The sequence below is a fragment of the Acomys minous genome, assembly GCF_964271855.1.
Source record: "Acomys minous genome assembly, chromosome: 12".
NCBI classification, from domain to species: Eukaryota; Metazoa; Chordata; class Mammalia; order Rodentia; family Muridae; genus Acomys; species Acomys minous.
This window is the reverse complement of record NC_140493.1, coordinates 94476088-94493853: the sequence shown is the minus strand read 5'-3', so window position 1 is coordinate 94493853 and position 17766 is coordinate 94476088. Positions and strand designations below refer to the sequence as shown.

Here is a 17766-nt window from a genome sequence, read left to right as displayed (position 1 = left end):
AGCTGTCTTGTCGGCTGCCAACACCCAGCACCTAGCACGGTGGGTGGTACCTAGGTGAATGAGTGTTGTACCAGGGGGGCGGAGGCCCAGCCTTCTGGCACCATGCCCCTGGGTGCTATTCTGGGGCTTGACCTGGTGGCTGAATAGAGACAGCTACAGTGGGCACCTAAGGGTACGTGAGCTCAAGAGGGATAAAAGTGCTCAGTCTGCTCTTCTTGCTTAAGGAAGGGGCAAGGGGGGCAATTTCCCTTCCACTGATGGTGACTCCTCTCTCTGCAGCTACCCTGACACTGCCCAGTGTGCAGTGTACATCTCCTTAAAACAGGCTTGGCCCTAGCTTGAGCATCTCGGCATCTTTAACGCCACTGTGGACTTCTCAATGACCCAGAGCCCGAGTGTGGTGGGGTGGGGGGTTGGGGTGGGGATGGGGGGGTCTCTGATCTCCTCTTGTCTGTTTCTGGTAGAGCTGAGTCCGGGATACTCTGAGAAGGAATGGCAGAGGCGGCTTCTCTGCCCACTGAGGGAGGGGATGAATCTGGCTTGTGCCAGGAAGAAATGCTCTGCATGTTGGATGTTGGGAAGTCCCATGGGGTTCAGGTTTGCAACCGGGGCTTTCCCTGGCTGTTCTTGTTTTGGCTCGGAGGCCATTCCGGGCATGGCTGTGTGTCAGGGTAGGTGTGGGGATGCCAGGAAGGTAGGAAGAAGGGCAGGACTCGAGTGAGTGGAGCTAATATTGTAACCCACGAGGCGACAAGGATGCCTGGGACTTTCCTTCCGGGTGCCTTTTAGGAAGGATGTTAAGTACCCACATCCCATAATGAAGAAGGGTGGGAGAAGCAAAAGAATTTAGCCAGAGCACAAAATAAGTAGGAGCTAAGATTTGAACGTGGGTCTGAGTGGGGCCACTGTTCATCCACATAAAAGCTTTTACTCCCTATTTCTTTAAAAAAAAAAATGGTCCTTTGTCTGGGTGGGTGTGTCCTCACACCTACTTAGTGTCTGTCTATGGCTTAGCAGCCAGAGCATGGGCTAGATTTTAATTCCAGTGTGTCCCTTTAGTTGGGTGCCCATCTGCAGTATACAACCTGTACAATAATATGTGGGAGGCCTGTCTGTACCCCTGAAGTTTGTGCTCCTAGAAAATAGGGCTCGTTCTGGCCCCACTCCTGGGGTGTCTAGGAGTAGTCTTCCCCCCCCCCCCCTATAAATACTTGGGACCGCTTGGCCAATGACCTCTCTCCCTGCAGGCGCTTTGACTCAGAAGATAAGGGCTCAGGATCAGAGTAAAACACTTGCCCGTACAGACAGCCTGGTCCTGCTCCTGGGTCCCTCCTACTTCATCTTGTTTTCTGAGACCCTCAGCTGTCCGTTCCCCTCTGCACAGCTGCCAGACAGGAAGTCAGATTGACCGTGTCCACACACAGCTGTAACAGCTGTCAGGTTGTCAACAGGAACGAAGCAGGCAGTCCGGGGACAGAGTGAGGCAGCGGTTCTCTGGCTTGGCGTTGCAGCAGAAGTGCCAAGGGGACGTGTTCAGATGCTGGGTCTGCACCTATAGGACAGCCGGGGAGGCGATGTTTAAGTTTCCCCCTCTGTTGCTTCTGGTGTAGAGCGCGCTAGAGTCTGGGCTGTCTCTCATGTGTCGTGGAAGGCCCTGGCGGGAGACGGGCCTATGCAGAGGGCGGGGTGGCTGTTAGCCTAGACAGACAAATACAGTTCCCAGCAGCCCGGCAGTCTGGAGAGAGGATGTTTTGAGATGCCAGGAGCAGGTGTCTAAACTCGAGCGGGGTTGGGGGGGATGGTGGCAGGCTGCCAGGCGGACAGGGTGCCTCGCTGGACACTCAAGCCTGGCTTGTGCATGGAGAACCGGAGGCCAGATCTGCCCTGGGCCCCCTGCTGCCACCACTTCCCCACAGGTAGGGACAACAGCTGTAGGTTTCGCATGGTTACTGTGCCTTTTAATTGCCTGCAGCTTTTGTGCCCAGATATTCTTGGGATGGTGGGGAGGTGGGAATCTTTTTCTTCTAGATAGCCTCCCAAGAGCAGCGCTGACTCAAGGAATGCCTTGTGCCCTCCACCTGGATTCTGCAGCCCTGTAAGGTCTTTCAGGGTCTCAGCCGGCCTCCAGCTTTCAAGGCTTGTCCTCTGTTTGTCCCCCTCTCTCCCTTTCTACCTTGGGGCTCTGGTATGCTGGTAGCACCCAGGTACCTTCATTTAGGTGGCTGGATCCTTAGGGTCCCTTGTTGAATCTCTCACTCTGTTTGGCAGCAGCTTCCAGACTTTCTCCCCTTTTGCTTTGTAGGGAGCGGGGCAGAGAGAGCCGGGACAGTCTAGATTAAGCCCTGGCTCCTCTGCCTCCTTTTCAGGTGACCTTGGACAAGCCTGTTCCCTCTGTGGCCTCACTTTCCTCCTCCTGCAGCTGGGGGCGTTGAGTTGCCGAGCTCCCGGGCCTTTTCCTTACTGACACTCTGAGGGGCTCTGAGGTCAGTTTCACGTTGCTTCTGTCTTGCTGGATGGAGGAAGGGCCGAGGGTCTCCTAGCACCTCAGCCCAGGAGGATAGAGCATAGCTTTGGGCAGCGGTGTTGATAGTGGGGGACAGTGAGGTCAGGGATGGGAGAATTGCAGATTGCTTAGAAGTGGGGAGCGGGGAGGGCTCGAAAGCAGGGGCCAGAGTCTGTGCTTGTTTGCTCCAAGTGATGTTTGGGGGGATGGAAGGCATCTCACTGCTGAGATCTGGTGCAAAGAGCAGGCAGATGGCCTTGATGCGCTGGAGTTGAGAAGAGGCTGCTCCCAGAACCCTTCTCTGTCATAAGGGCCCTGATGGTACAGGACCACAGAGTGACCTTCAGACAACCTGAATGAGCTCTAAGGCCTCCCTGAGGCCAGAGTCTGAGCCTAGCATCCGTAGAGCTTAAGTGATCTGTAAAGCTGGTCCGTACATACTTTGAAGTATTTTGTTTTTGTGTGCTTTACTTTTTGGTTAAACAAACAAACAAACAAACACACACACAATTTTTTGTTTGTTTATTGTAATTTATTTATGTGTATGATTGTTTCGCCCGCCTTGTATGTCTGTGTGCTGTGTGCACGCCTGGTGCCTGAGGAGGCCAGAAGAGGGCATTGGCTCTCTCAGGACCAGAGTTACAGACGGTTGTGAACCGCGGTGTGAAATGCTGGGAATTGAACCTGGGTTCTCCAGAAAAGCAGACAGTGGTTGTAACCAATGAGCAATCTCGTGTGTGTGTGTGTGTGTGTGTGTGTGTGTGTGTGTGTGTGTGTGTGTGTGTGTGAGAGAGAGAGAGAGAGAGAGAGAGAGAGAGAGAGAGAGAGAGAGAATGTGTCTCTATGTAGTGCAAGCTGACCTTGAACTTACTGACCATGTGGCCTAGTTGCCTAGGTTGGCTTCCAATTCAAACTCAAGGATTATCCACCTCAGCCTTCCGACTGTTGGTGTATGCCATCATCTCTGACTGTTGTTGTTGTTGTTGTTGTTGTTGTTGTTGTTGTTTTCTCATTATATTTCTTAAACAGGGTCTGACTGTGTCTGGCCTAGAACTTGCTATGTAGACAAGGCTGGTGGCTTTGAACTCAACAGAGATGTTCTTGCTCTTTTGAGGCAGAGTCTGGCAGTGTAGCTCAGACTGATCTCTTGCCTACCCCCGAATAGGAGGATTATAGGCGTACACCACTACACTACACCTGCCTATTTTGTGCGCTTTAGAAACATCGTCATCATCATCATCATTTTGGTGATGGTGCAGAGCCTCATGCATTAGGCAAGGATTTTTTTTTAACCACATTCTGAGCCTATAGAAACATTCTGAGTAGTAGTCTATAGACTTTGCTAGGTTGTCAAAGCCAGGAAACACATACAGGCATACGCACGCACGCACGCACACACACACACACACACACACACACACACACACACACACACACACACACAAGCACATGCATACAATCTCTCTCTCTCTCTCCAGGAGCCATTAATAGTAGCCCTGACAAGCCTGGCTAAGATCTCCCCAGGCCCTGTGCCAAAGCTCCCCAGCATGCATTCTCTCGGGCTTGGCAACCTGGGAGGTAGGTGCTCTGCTGCCGTTTTGCAGACGCTTGCATGAAGCATGGGGAGGCGCCCAGAGCCTTGACTAACAAGTGGCACTGCCTTGAGCCTGTGCCATCTCTTCCAGAACCCTCGCTCGTAACCATTACGTGAGTGTATTCGCTTGCGTTGCTCGGCGAGTCGCGCAGATTGCTAGGTGAGAGTCATGCCGAGCCTGCACATGTGGAAATGCCGTCTGAATTGCGGTAGAACCTGTTGAGCCTCGTTGGCCTCGCTAGTCACGTAAGAGCACAGAAATAGATCATGGGAAACCGGCCTCAGTGGGGAGGGGTCATAGGCGTCACGGGCAAAGAAGTGTGAAGTGTGTTCCCCGCCTCCTTCCAAAATCTCTCAAGGCCAAGACAGGGACAGGAGCCTTTTTTTCCCCATCCTCCAAGGGACAGACAAGGTAAATTAGACCCTTAAAAGAAGCTGCTGATTATTGGTGAGGGAGGTCTAGGCTACCTGGATCCTGGTGGGGTGCGCCGTCTCCTTGGGTGGGCTTTCTGCCTGTGCCGTCTGGAATGACACCCCACAGTGGAGCCAGGCTGAGCATACTTGTGCTTAGGAACATCCTGCCTGTGCTGGGAGCCAGGTCACCTGGGTTCAGATCCCTGCGCTGCTGCGGCTGCGGCTGCGGCTCCTGCTCAGCCATCTCTCTGTGAAGCTCAGTTTCCAAAGCGTGTCACTGAGGGCTGAAAATCCATGGTCTTTTCACCCTGTCCCCTCCAGGCACAGCCACTCCACAGAGTCAGGGATTGTCCGTGTAGGTCTTGTTCTCAGTCCTGACTGTCACAAAGCTTAATGCTCTCTTGCCTTAGACCCCTTACTTATTTAGTGGCTCCTGGAGAAGGGTCTTTCAGAGATATATCCGGACAGCATCTGGTGTCTTCCAGATGGTTCTAGACCCTGGACTGCCCCAGGGTTCCCCCAGTGCAGTTGAAGGCACCCGTTCCTTCCTGGTCAGAGTTTATTTCCCAGGAATTCTAACCTATGGTGTCTCCCAGGGAGGGTGGAGCGTGGCTTTCACAGTGTTCGAAGCAGGCGCAGGGCTTGTGCCTTGCTGCTGTTGGTCTGGCCTAGCTAAATCTGTTGACTTTGAGCCCTAGTTCCCACAGGTACTGTCAAACCTGTTCCCTGTGGCCCATAGCCCCTTTTCTGCCTTACGGCCATGTCCTTCTGCCTGGGGGACCTGTTGTTTTAACTAAATGTCATGATTGTGTTGTTGTTAGGGCATTTTACTCTGTAGCCCAGGCTAGCCTGGAGCTCACTAGGGTTTTGCCCTGTATCCCAGGCTGGCCTAGAACCTACAGCAGTCTTCCTGCCTTGGCTTTCTGAATACTGGCATGTGCCACTATGGCTGCCTGTGGTTGTTGTTCTTATTATTTTATTTTTTGGTTTTTGTTTTGTTTTGGGTTGGTTTTTTTGTTGTTGTTGTTGTTTTTTGTTTTTTGTTTTTTGAGACAGGGTTTCTCTGTGTAACCTTGGCTGTTCTGGAGTCACTTTGTAGACCAGGCTGGCCTCGAACTCACAACGATCCACCAGCCTCTGCCTCCCAAGTGCTGGGATTAAAGGCGTGTGACACCATGCCCTGCTTATTTTTGGTTTAAAAAAAAAAAGATTTTTATTTATTTATTTATTTATTTATCTATTATTTTATGTGCATCAGTGTTTTGCCTGTGTGTATGTCTATGTGAGGATTTCAGTTGGAACTGAAAGTTTCAGACAGGTGTGAGCTGCCATGTGGTTGCTGGGAATTGAACCTGGGTCCTCTGGAAGAACAGTCAGTGCTCCCAACCGCTAAGCCATTTCTCCAGCCCTTAAAAAAAGATTTATTTATTATTTATACAGTATTCTGCCCTCATGTGCACCTGCCCACCACAAGAAGGCACTGGATCTCATTACAGATGGTTGTGAGCCACCATGTGGTTGCTGGGAATTGAACTTGGGACCTTTGGAAGAGCAGCCAGTGCTCTTAACCTCTGAGCCATCTCTTTAGCCCTATTTTGTTTTTTGTTTTTGTTGTTGTTGTTGTTTGGTTTTTGTTTTTGTTTTGAGACAGGGGTTCCCTGTGTAACCTTGGCTATCCTGGAACTTGTTCTGTATTATTTGTTTTTGAGGCAGGATCTCACTCGGCTACTCCTTCTGGCTTTCAACTCACACTCCTCTGGCCTCAGCCTCCTGTGTGTGTCGGATCATAGTGTGCCACCTCCAGTTTACCCGCCTATTCTTAGGCAGAGCCTCTGCTGGCAGTGGGCATAGAGCTTGCCCATTAGTCCCTCCTTCTGAGGGGCCTGGGCATCTCTGGTACTGTGGACTCTCCCAGGCTGATGGGATTCATGGAGAGAAGAGGCCCACTGGGTGAGAAGGAAGTATCAGTAATATGTCAGCTCTCCCCTGTTATACCCACGAGCCAGAGCTTTGTATGGGTAGGGCCATGCCAACGGCTGGACACAGGTAGCACTGCCCACCCAGCTGCCTGGGCCGGGGCTTCTCCATGGAAGCAACATGGGTCCGTTTGCTCCCAAGGTTGCCAGTCCCTTGAGGAAACAAGCCTCTGAGTCCGTAGGGTAGGTGGCCAGTGCCTGTCTCTGGAGCCCTGGTGTGTTCTATGCAGGTCAGCAGGTGGCCTGGTGTGGGGGCGACGTGGGGATGGGAATAGGTGAAATCGGGACCCAGGGTCTTGCTGTCCCATGTGATCTTGACCTTTGCCAGCCTCAGCTCTCCAGCAGTCATTTTATTGACTGGAACATGCCTCTCTGCCTACCCTTTATTCTTTCCCAAGCTTCTCCAACCTTCCTAGGTCCACCGGGGAGGCTGCGATGAGACTCTTCCTGTCCTGACACACCCACTTCCCCTTCCAAGTGCCTCATTTGAATGGCAGCTGCTGTCACCTGCTCTGTTCTTGCCAAGCTGGCAGAGGGCACAGATCCTTAAGGGATGCCAGGCCAGCCAGGCTCTAGGCTCTGTGCCAGGCAGATTGCATTTTGGGGACCCCCATTTTCTTTCTTCCCTGGCTTGCATCCTGAACGGAGCCAGGTTGCTACCTGGCAGAGCCTGGCTAGCTGCATGTTGCCACAAATGAATATTCTCCTCCTGATTCCTGCTTGCATGGGAGCAAAGCTGTGTGGCACAGTCCTCCAGCTATCCTTGCCCCCTGCATACCAGCGGGGCTGCGGTGCCCACTTGCAACACAGAGCCAGGGATCTCAGCAGTGCTAGCACTGGGAGGGTCTCCCTTACATGAGACACCTCTCCTCCCCCCCCCCCCCCCCCCGCCCCAGTTTCTCTGCAGGGCTCCTGTAAAAGAGAAGATAGCGCTGCCCACCACCGTTCCAACCCGGGGCAGGGCTATCTGCTGGCAGTCAGGATCTTTTAGCCTCGTGCCCTTTCCTGGGCTGATGGGCTAGCATCTAACTCCACCGCAAAGGGCAGTGGGTTAAAGCCAGTCTGCTTCTTGGTGCAGTGATCAGTGCCAGGACCAAGCCAGCTCAGGGCTTTGCTGGATGCTTTTTGAGGCTGGGTAGACTAGAGGCCACCTTGCTTTTCACCCTTCATCTGGGTGCTGGGGGCAGGGTATGGAATAGAGGGAAGGTGAGGGACTGAGTGTAGCGGGAGGGTTGCGGGGGCAGGGGGGGGTGTGCGGGGACAGACATGGTGTGTGTCTGTGTATGTGACTCCACCCTTTTGGCCACATCTGGCCACTCCTGCAGATGTGGCTCTGGCCTAGTGGCCACAGAGTCGTCAGTGTGGCTGACAGAGAAACCACAGAGGAATGTGCCCAGCGAGACATCTTGCTAGGGCTCTCCCTCTCCGCCCCCCACCCCCACTCCCTCTGCTGGGTCTCCCAGGCATGTTAGGCATAATGGTGGTATGGTTTGCCCCTGGCCTGGTGATGCCTTCGAATGCTGTGTTCCCTGAGGACACAGTGTGTGTGTGTGTGTGTGTGTGTGTGTGTGTGTGTGTGTGTGTGTGTGTTGTCTTTTAGTCCTTACCATACATAACCTTCCCACTCTTGACATGAGGGTCAGGTGTAGGGGTGGGGGTAGGAAGAGGCCGGAGCACCGGCACCTATCAGGACATCAGGCGTCTGTCTTCTCTCTGCCTGGCATGGAATGGGTCACTTTGCTGGGGAACACCTTCCTAGCCCTGTGCAGCCTCCCCAGGCTCTAGTGAGGAACTAGGATTTTTCATCCGGAGAAGTGGAGATAAGTTGGTGCTCCTTTCTCGCTTCCTCCTTCCCAGGCCACGATATCCTGCCTTCCCCTTCCTGTTAGCTTTGTGGGGTGTGGGTTGGGCTTGGGGCTCCCTGCTGATATGGTGTTTGCCTGGTTGCCCTGGCAACCATTGGGCGCTGATGTGGAATGACATTCAGTGGCCAGAGGACAGTGCACAAGGATCAAGAGGTCAAGACCCAACCTTCCCATGAGCCAGTTGGAGCCTTTCCTGTTCTGCGGCCTTTGGTCCATGTGATCCCAGAACCACCCAGGAGACCCTTCTACCACTGTGCCCTTCCCAGGGGATCCTCCCCCTGTTTGGAGACTGAGGTCCTTGCCACAGCTCTAGTCGTCCCCCCCCTCCCGTCCCCTCCCCCATCACTCTGCGTCTTCCTGTCTGATTCCCTTTCCTTTCCTGTCTCCTCCTCTCTGCACGCCCATTCTCTTAGCCCCCCCTCCCCCCAACACAGCTGCTGTTTGGCTCGCTCTATATATAGCGGCATTTTCAGGGTAATTACAATAAAACTGTTGAAAGCAGATAATCCAGCCGAGGAAGCCAGGCTGACTCCCAGCCCCATCTTGTCCCTGCCTTGGTGCAGCCCTGCACCCTTCTCTTCCCTGAGGCCTCCTGTCCCTGTTCCCCACTGCCCCCCCCCCACGCCTGCCCCCTCCACGCCTTACCTGCCCCACCTGGGATGCGACTGAGAGACCCACAGAGGGCAAGCTGTCCGGAAGGTCCCCACAGAGCCACTCTCAGTGTCTCTTCAGGCGAAGAGAAGGCAGGTGACAGTGACGGAAGAAAGTACATTAGATTCGTATCTGGTTCTTCTGTCACCTGGCTGTGTCTGGTCAGGTTCCTCGAAACTCTCTCGGCCTCAGTTTCTCTATCTGTGAAAGGGGTGACAATAATAGACTCAAACTCATATTATGGCTGTGCAGTTGAAAACAGAGTGCGCCGTGCGTATGAAATTGCCTAGTAGTAACTGTCAGCGACGACAGTCTCTGGTGTTGAGTGCTGGCACTTTCCAGCTGCTACTCTTCACACGCATGCGTACATATGTTGTTGTCCCGTCCCGTCCCCCACCTCGAACCCAAGGCTTTGTGCATGCCGGGCTGACCCTACCTGCAGCCCTGTGTGCATAGTTTCTTATAGACTTGAGCCTTGTCTACAGAAAGTAGAAGGCAGCATCCATGGGTAGAGCGATTGATGTCATTCAGGGTCTAGTGGACCTGTCTGGTAGTCTCTTGGGCTCTGGGGCCCAGGGCTGTCATGGCCTAAGAGCAGTCTGGGGCTGGACCCACTGACCCCTTGTGTGTCTTGTGCCCACAGTGGAGGTGAAGCCGGTGCTGCCAGGAGCCATGCCCAGCTCCATGGGGGGTGGAGGAGGTGGAGGTAGCCCCAGCCCTGTGGAGCTTCGGGGGGCTCTGGCAGGCCCCATGGACCCTGCGCTACGGGAGCAGCAACTGCAGCAGGAGCTCCTGGTGCTCAAGCAGCAGCAGCAGCTACAGAAGCAGCTCCTGTTCGCCGAGTTTCAGAAGCAGCACGACCACCTGACGAGGCAGCATGAAGTCCAGCTGCAGAAGCACCTCAAGGTGAGCGAGCGGAGGGGCGCTCGGGGTTCCCCTGAAGTAAGCGAGCGGAGGGGCTCTCAGGGCTCCCCAGAGGAGCCAAGCCTGCCTGGGCCCCCGGCAGCTAACCGCCGCTGCCCTTGCCCTCCCACACCCACTGCAGCAGCAGCAGGAGATGCTGGCGGCTAAAAGGCAGCAAGAGTTGGAGCAGCAGCGGCAGCGGGAACAGCAGCGGCAAGAGGAGCTAGAGAAACAGCGGCTGGAGCAGCAACTGCTCATCCTGCGCAACAAGGAGAAGAGTAAAGAGAGTAAGGCAGGCGGGGCACAGCACCACAGCCCCCCCATCCCCCCTGTCCCGTCCCCGTCCCCCCCCCCCCCCCCCCCCCCCCCCCCCGCTCAGCAGCGCCCTGTCCCGCAGGTGCCATCGCCAGCACCGAGGTAAAACTGAGGCTCCAGGAATTCCTGTTGTCGAAATCGAAGGAGCCGACGCCAGGCGGCCTCAACCATTCCCTCCCACAGCACCCCAAATGCTGGTAATGGCTCTGGAGGGCAAGGGTCAACAGAGGGGCCTTGCTCAGGGGCTGCCTGGGCTACAGGAACAGCTTGGTGCACCCTACCTTGCAATCAGTTTAGAGTCCTGCAGTCTATTTTAGGAGGGGAGCTATTTCTCTTCTTCCCCCTTCCCAGGTCCTTTCTTTACCTCTGTAATGTGCACCCTTAGCTCCATGAAGCATATGGGTGGAGCTAACCCCCTGCCCCACCCCCACCCCCACCCCCACCCCTTGCCAAAGCAGTCTTTCCATAGCTCTACTTTGCTATTCTGGGTGTGGTAGCGTGTGTCTGTAGTTGTAGAACTCAGGAGGTAGAGTTCATCTGAGGGCAGCCTGGGCTATATGAGACCCTATTTCAAAAAAACCAAAATATAAAAACAAACAAAATCTCAAAAAAAAAATTAAAAGCCGGGGCGTGGTGGCGCATGCCTTTAATCCCAGCACTCGGGAGGCAGAGGCAGGCGGATCGCTGTGAGTTCGAGGCCAGCCTGGACTACAAAGTGAGTCCAGGACAGTCAAGGCTACACAGAGAAACCTTGTCTTGAAAAACCAAACCAAAAAAAAAATAAAAAATAAAAAATAAAAATCCCAAAACACAAAAATACCCTCAAATCTCCCAAACCAAACAGCCAGCTTATCAGGTGTCCGGCCCTGGGGCTAGGGGTGGGGATGGGGATGGGGTTGGAGGTAACCTAGATCTGCTTCCCCCCCCCCCCAGGGGAGCCCATCATGCTTCTTTGGACCAGAGTTCCCCTCCCCAAAGCGGCCCCCCCGGGACGCCTCCCTCCTACAAACTGCCTTTGCTTGGGCCCTATGACAGCCGTGATGACTTCCCCCTTCGCAAAACAGGTGCGTGCGTGCGTGAGAGTCCTGGCTCCCAGGAATATGCCTTCTAGGGTAGGGGTGGGCATGGGCAAAGGGCGCAGTGCTACCCTTCTGAGCTGTGCCCAACTGTGTTGGGCCGGGCTTCAAGTTTGTATGTAGACGAATCTGAACCCAGCTGCGACGTCTCTCTTCAGCTTCTGAACCCAACTTAAAAGTACGGTCGAGGCTAAAACAGAAGGTGGCAGAGAGGAGAAGCAGTCCCCTCCTGCGACGAAAGGACGGCACTGTTATTAGTACCTTTAAGAAGAGAGCGGTTGAAATCACAGGCACAGGGCCTGGGGGTAAGGCCTCCTCTCCTGTCCTAATGGTGAAGGTCTGGGAGGAGGGGGTGGCTCAAAGCAGGCCCAGGTGACAGCCACTTCTCCTGTAGTGTCGTCCGTGTGTAACAGTGCGCCCGGCTCTGGTCCCAGCTCTCCCAACAGTTCCCACAGCACCATCGCTGAGAACGGCTTTACTGGCTCAGTCCCCAACATCCCCACTGAGGTACTGGACTGACTGAGGCCCGGGTTGGGTTAGGGGGCACAGAAGTGCTTTCTTTCTTTTACAAGGAGGAGTTTGGCTCTTTCAGGACTAGTTGAGTTCTCAGCCAAGATGCCTCTGTGTACATTTGAATGGATGTGTTGTTGCCTTAAAAGGGATTTGTCCCACAAACCCCTGAAGGGCTCTGGTTCCTCTGTCACCCCTACTTGGGCTCGGGGTCAGGGGAATGGGAGACCATCCAGAGCCCTTGGTCTTGGTATAGGGTTACCCTTCTCAGCTGTTTCTCCTTTGCCTGCTTTCATGTCTGTCTCTCCCGACTGCCCCCCCTAGATGCTCCCCCAGCACCGGGCCCTCCCTCTGGACAGCTCCCCAAACCAGTTCAGCCTCTACACGTCTCCTTCTCTGCCCAACATCTCCCTAGGGCTGCAGGCCACTGTCACTGTCACCAACTCGCACCTCACCGTAAGTACAGGACATGTATCTTAGTTGGGATGTTGATCTTCCCAAGGCCCTAAGGGACCTGAGATGTCACGACCTGACCCAGTGGGTGGGCAGAGAGTACCGGAGGGATGCTGGTCTGAGTTTGCAAGACAGGGACAGTATCAGTCTGTGCCTTATCTGTCATCACTCTCCAACTCCACCAGGCCTCCCCCAAGCTGTCGACACAGCAGGAGGCTGAGAGGCAGGCCCTTCAGTCCCTGCGGCAGGGCGGCACGCTGACTGGCAAGTTCATGAGCACATCGTCCATCCCTGGCTGCCTGCTGGGCGTGGCATTGGAGGGTGACACGAGCCCCCATGGGCACGCTTCCCTATTGCAGCATGTTTTGCTGCTGGAGCAGGCCCGGCAACAGAGCACGCTCATAGCTGGTGAGTAGACGGATGGTGTGTCTGGGGCTCTCCTAGGGGCTCAAATCAGATGTATCTTTTAGGGAGCAGTTCTCTCTAGCCCTGGCTACAGTAATCAGCAATATCAGTGATTTCTTCCACATCCCGAAAGCATCAGGTATCAGCGTTTGGTGTGCCAGGCACTGGGCAGAACCTGCCGCTGTCACCAAGTTCAGAGTAGAGCTAGCCAGCAAGAGTAATGCAGACCACACTCTTGTTTATTTAATTGGGCTTTTGTTTTGTTTTGTTTTGAAGGGGGTTCACTGTGTCCTTATGTAGCCCAGATTGGCCTCAAACTCATAGCAATCCTTTTTCCTCAGCCTCCAGAGTGCTGGGGTTATAGACACAGTGCACCACAGTTAGCACCGTGCACGCACTTGACTTAAAACTTCCTAGCAGCTACATTTGAGAAGAGGGTCACTGGGTCAAGTGATTGCCACGCTAGTGTGGGGATTTGAGTTCAGAGCCCTCGTGCTCATGTAAACTGAGACACTGTAGCACAAGTTTGTATGCCTAGGGCTCCCATGATGAGGGAGGTGGGGACAGGAGAGTCCCTGGAAGCTCACAGGCCAGCTGGCCTGGTATACATGACAGTAAACAGTAAGAAATACTGTGTTGTACAAGGTAGAAGGCAAAGACACCCTAGGCTGACCCCTGACTTCCACATGCCATGCTGCGCTCACACAGAGGGACATGTACACACATATACAGCACACACACACACTATTCACAGGGACATGTACACACATATACAGCACACACACACTATTCACAGGGACATGTGCACACATATATAGCACACACACACTATTCACAGGGACATGTACACACATATACAGCACACACACACTATTTTACTCTCTGCTTTCTTTTTTTTTTGCTCTGTCCAGTGTAGCCCTGGTGGGCCTCAAACTCACTGTGTAGACCAGACTGGCCTCTAGCTCAGAGGTCTACCTGCACTTTGCTGGAATTGAAGGTGGATGCCACCAAACCCAGTAATAATTTTTGTTTTCTTAAAGAAATGGGTGGAATTAATCTGATAATATATATTTAACCTCTATCTAGAATATTATTATTATTGTTGTTGTTATTATTATTATTTCAGTGTTTGTCTCGTGCTGAGCTTTGGAATCCCATGTATGTTTCCTACTAGTAGTCCATGTCAATTTGACCATGTTTTGAAGGCTCAGTCACATATGGTCCATAGCAGGGACATTGGGCAGCATTAGAGAGTCAGCCCTTAGTACCGGGCCAACATTCTTAGGGGCTCCTTGGCCCCTAAGCTTGACAGGATCTACAAGGTCGACTGTCAAGGGTGTCTTGTTGTAGTTGGAGAGAAATAGCCATCGTCCCTGATGCGGTGAGCCCAGGACTACCTGCGCACTCAGTTAGGCAAGCCAAAGGGTCACCCTAGGAAGGCTTGCTGGCTCCAGTGGCTCTGAGCTCACTGTTATGGTAGAGGGAAGAAAGAGAATGTGGCTCAGCCTTGAGGGCAGGGCACACCCCCGGTAGTGCTTACCTCCCACTCCCTTCTCTACCTCCACAGTGCCACTCCATGGCCAGTCCCCATTGGTGACGGGTGAGCGTGTGGCCACCAGCATGAGGACAGTGGGCAAGCTGCCGAGGCACCGACCTCTGAGCCGCACACAATCCTCCCCGCTGCCGCAGAGTCCTCAGGCCCTGCAGCAGCTGGTCATGCAGCAGCAGCACCAGCAGTTCCTAGAGAAACAGAAGCAGCAGCAGATGCAGCTGAGCAAGGTACATGCAGAGAGGAGGCGACATCCTGGCTCTCCGGGAGTGACACAGGCTGCCAAGACCCATGGGGGCTGAGCCTGGGGAACTGTGTGCTTCGCGCCTTCCAGTTCCCCAGGCGCAAAGCACACAGTTCCCGAAGATGCGTGTGACAGGTGCCTTGGCTGGGAGGTGGAAAGGAAGGTAGTAGACCCGCTTGGACTAACGGTCACTGCAGCCGCACCCACCCCCAGATGTGCTCTCTTCTCCCAGATCCTCACCAAGACTGGGGAGCTGCCAAGGCAGCCCACCACCCACCCCGAGGAGACAGAGGAGGAGCTGACAGAGCAGCAGGAGGCCTTGCTAGGGGAGGGGGCCCTGACCGTGCCCCGGGAAGGCTCTACAGAGAGTGAGAGCACCCAGGAAGACCTAGAAGAGGAGGAGGAGGAGGAAGAGGAGGAAGAGGAGGACTGCATTCATGTCAAGGATGAAGAGGGCGAGAGTGGTCCAGATGAGGGCCCCGACTTAGAGGAGTCCAGTGCTGGTTACAAAAAGGTACCCCCCACACACTTGGTCTCCACTGCCCTTCCCCGTTCTCGGATTCCCACTCTTGTTTGTCTGTCCCCAGTGGTGCAGTTGCCAAGGTCTTGAGCAGCTTTCTAAAGAATAGGAAGGGAGGAGAGACCAGGAGGGAGTGGGAGGGGCGCCTGTGTGCCAGTCTCCCCTTGTGACTGCCTGTGTCTTTTAACTGTGTGACTTGTGCGTGTGTGCAGGCACATGGCCTGTGTGTATCTGTGTTCGTGCTTGCGTCGCCAGTTGTGCGTTGGTCTCTGCGTGCATGCGCGCATGTATACACGCGCGCGCACACACACACACACACACACACACACAACACGCCCCCACTGTTACTACAGTGTGACTTGAGCCTAGCGAGCTCCATTCATTGTGGACACAGCCCCAAGCCCTTGGGCCTGACTCATCCCGCCCCCATCCACCCCCCCCCCCCAGCCTCTTACCTCAATGCTACTATTTGGGGTGACTCATCTCATCCCCCATCTTGCTGGAGATGGCAAGGCTGGAGCTTCTGTCCCTGGAGGGAGCAGGTGGGAGGAGGTGGTAGAAGCAGGAGACTTGGGGGCCCTCTGGAGGCCGAATGGGCTCTGCACTCAGTCCCATCCAGACCGAGCCTTAACATGGGCCTTTTTGTACTCCTTTCCAGTTGTTCACAGATGCCCAGCAGTTACAGCCCCTGCAGGTGTACCAGGCACCCCTCAGCCTGGCCACTGTGCCTCATCAAGCCCTGGGCCGCACCCAGTCCTCACCTGCTGCTCCTGGGAGCATAAAGAGCCCCACAGACCAGCCCACTAAGCACCTCTTCACCACAGGTGAGCCCCGTTCTGTCCTTTGTCCATGCGTCCGGGGCTTGGTTCTGTAGCATCCATAGTCCTGCGAGTACATTGCACAGAGGGAAAAGGGGCCTTCGCCTCTTGCCTGCGCAACCACAGCTATTCATGGGAGTAGCAGTGGCTTCTTTCCCAGCAGGGGGGGGGGCGCAGCCTTGCTCCTCATCCCTGGGGGCAGCCTTGTCTTCTCTGTGCCTCACACCCCTCACCTAGACCATCTGTTCTTGCATTGTCTTCCCACAAGTCCTGGAGCCTTGGGTGGAGGCCACTGTCTCAGTTTTTGCCCTTCTAGCCTCCTGTCCTCCTCCCCCCCCCCCCCCCAGGGGTTGACAATAAGGCCTCAGTAGAATCCAGAAGGCGTTTGCCCATGAGGTTGCCGCATGCTGGGTTCTGACAGGGCCCAGACTTGCTGAGGATGACTAGCTCAGCAGTGGGGAACAGCGCATGTGGCATGTTGGGGAAGGAGGAGTGTCCCATAGGGACAGTATAGGGGACGCAGAGGACAGAGATTGGGACCAAAGAGAGAAACTTCAGGAGAGGAGAGAGGGTAATGTAGGTGGGCGTTGGTGAATAGCCAGGATAGCCAGAGATAGTTGCTCCGACAGGGTGTGGCTTAGGGGTCACAACAGTTCTGGCTGACACAAGGGTCTGTGGCCCAGGTGTGGTCTATGACACATTCATGTTGAAGCACCAGTGTATGTGCGGGAACACACATGTACACCCAGAGCACGCCGGCCGTATCCAGAGCATCTGGTCCCGGCTGCAGGAAACCGGACTGCTCAGCAAGTGTGAGGTGAGGGAGCCCCCTGCTTTCAGCCTGGGCTTCCGTCTTCTGACTGGTCCCTTCCTAGCAAAGCCCCTCCCACACCCTAGCCCTCCAGTCTCTTCTGAGATTTCCCCCATCCCAGTTCTATCCCTTGTGGTCTGCTTCCCTCATGGTCCAAAGCTACCCTGGAGTGGTGGGGGGTGGGATGGGACTGAGGAGTTCTCAAAGGCCAGGACATAGTGGCAGTTGGCTCTATATTAAGTGTCGGGCTGTAGTTGTCAAGAGAGTTGAGCCTCATCAATGCTCTCTGGCCCCTCTTGCCCTCCTCTGGCAGCGGATCCGGGGTCGTAAGGCCACGCTGGATGAAATCCAGACAGTGCACTCTGAGTACCACACTCTGCTCTATGGGACCAGCCCCCTCAACCGGCAGAAGCTGGACAGCAAGAAGCTGCTTGGTGAGCTGCAGGGCCTGGTCCCACATGTGCCCTCTGTTGGAGCGTGGTGGGGCTATCTTGAAGATCACCAAGCCAGAGTAGGCAGTGGTCTCAGTGGATGCCATTAGCATAGATGCTGATTGAACATACAGGAGGGGATCAGGCATAAGGGTGGGCCTGATTATGGTAGGTGGTCTGTGTTTCTTCCCAGCCTTAAAGGTAGGTCATCTCCCCAGAACAGGAGATAGAGGTTCTGAGCTGGCACGGACTGCGTAGCCCTTGCCAACTGGCAACTGGGGCACCTCTCAGAGCATCTCTGTCCCTTTCCCCTCAGGCCCCATCAGCCAGAAGATGTATGCCATGCTGCCTTGCGGGGGCATTGGGGTGAGTTGGATATGGGTGAGTGGGAGTGGGCAAGTGGCTCTCCCAGCTTGGCCCTTTCCTCCCTGCCCTCACCCCTACCCCCACCCTGTGGCTGCTGGCCTGCTCTCTGGTGCCCACTCCCACTCCTCCCCTCCCCCTGCAGAGGGCACACTGAAGCCCGATCTCCTGCCCCCGCAGGTGGACAGTGACACTGTGTGGAACGAGATGCACTCCTCCAGTGCTGTGCGGATGGCAGTGGGCTGCCTGGTGGAGCTGGCCTTTAAGGTGGCTGCGGGAGAGCTCAAGGTACACATACCCTTGTGGACTTTGTGCTCCTTGGCTGGGTCCTTCGTCTTCAGGGGCAGATGTTTGGGGACAGCATT

At 54.7% G+C, this 17766-nt stretch overlaps 1 protein-coding gene across 5 annotated transcripts in view; it reads left to right on the top strand.

The window, feature by feature from the left end:
- Positions 1 to 17766, top strand: part of HDAC5 (histone deacetylase 5) — a 37760-nt gene that overhangs the window by 15762 nt on the left and 4232 nt on the right. For 3 of the 5 annotated variants that reach the window (XM_084748030.1, XM_084748029.1, XM_084748028.1), the window contains 15 exons: positions 9647 to 9909; positions 10049 to 10193; positions 10304 to 10418; positions 11155 to 11285; positions 11456 to 11602; positions 11692 to 11804; positions 12132 to 12263; positions 12446 to 12668; positions 14233 to 14444; positions 14691 to 14972; positions 15637 to 15802; positions 16480 to 16613; positions 16921 to 17041; positions 17355 to 17404; positions 17582 to 17689. In XM_084748030.1, coding sequence (XP_084604156.1) covers positions 9647 to 9909; positions 10049 to 10193; positions 10304 to 10418; positions 11155 to 11285; positions 11456 to 11602; positions 11692 to 11804; positions 12132 to 12263; positions 12446 to 12668; positions 14233 to 14444; positions 14691 to 14972; positions 15637 to 15802; positions 16480 to 16613; positions 16921 to 17041; positions 17355 to 17404; positions 17582 to 17689 — 2342 coding nt within the window. Of the gene's footprint in view, positions 1 to 2366; positions 2484 to 4198; positions 4344 to 9646; positions 9910 to 10048; positions 10194 to 10303; positions 10419 to 11154; positions 11286 to 11455; positions 11603 to 11691; positions 11805 to 12131; positions 12264 to 12445; positions 12669 to 14232; positions 14445 to 14690; positions 14973 to 15636; positions 15803 to 16479; positions 16614 to 16920; positions 17042 to 17354; positions 17405 to 17581; positions 17690 to 17766 lie in introns of those variants that run through there. The other 2 variants (XM_084748031.1, XM_084748032.1) reach the window with 2 other exon arrangements.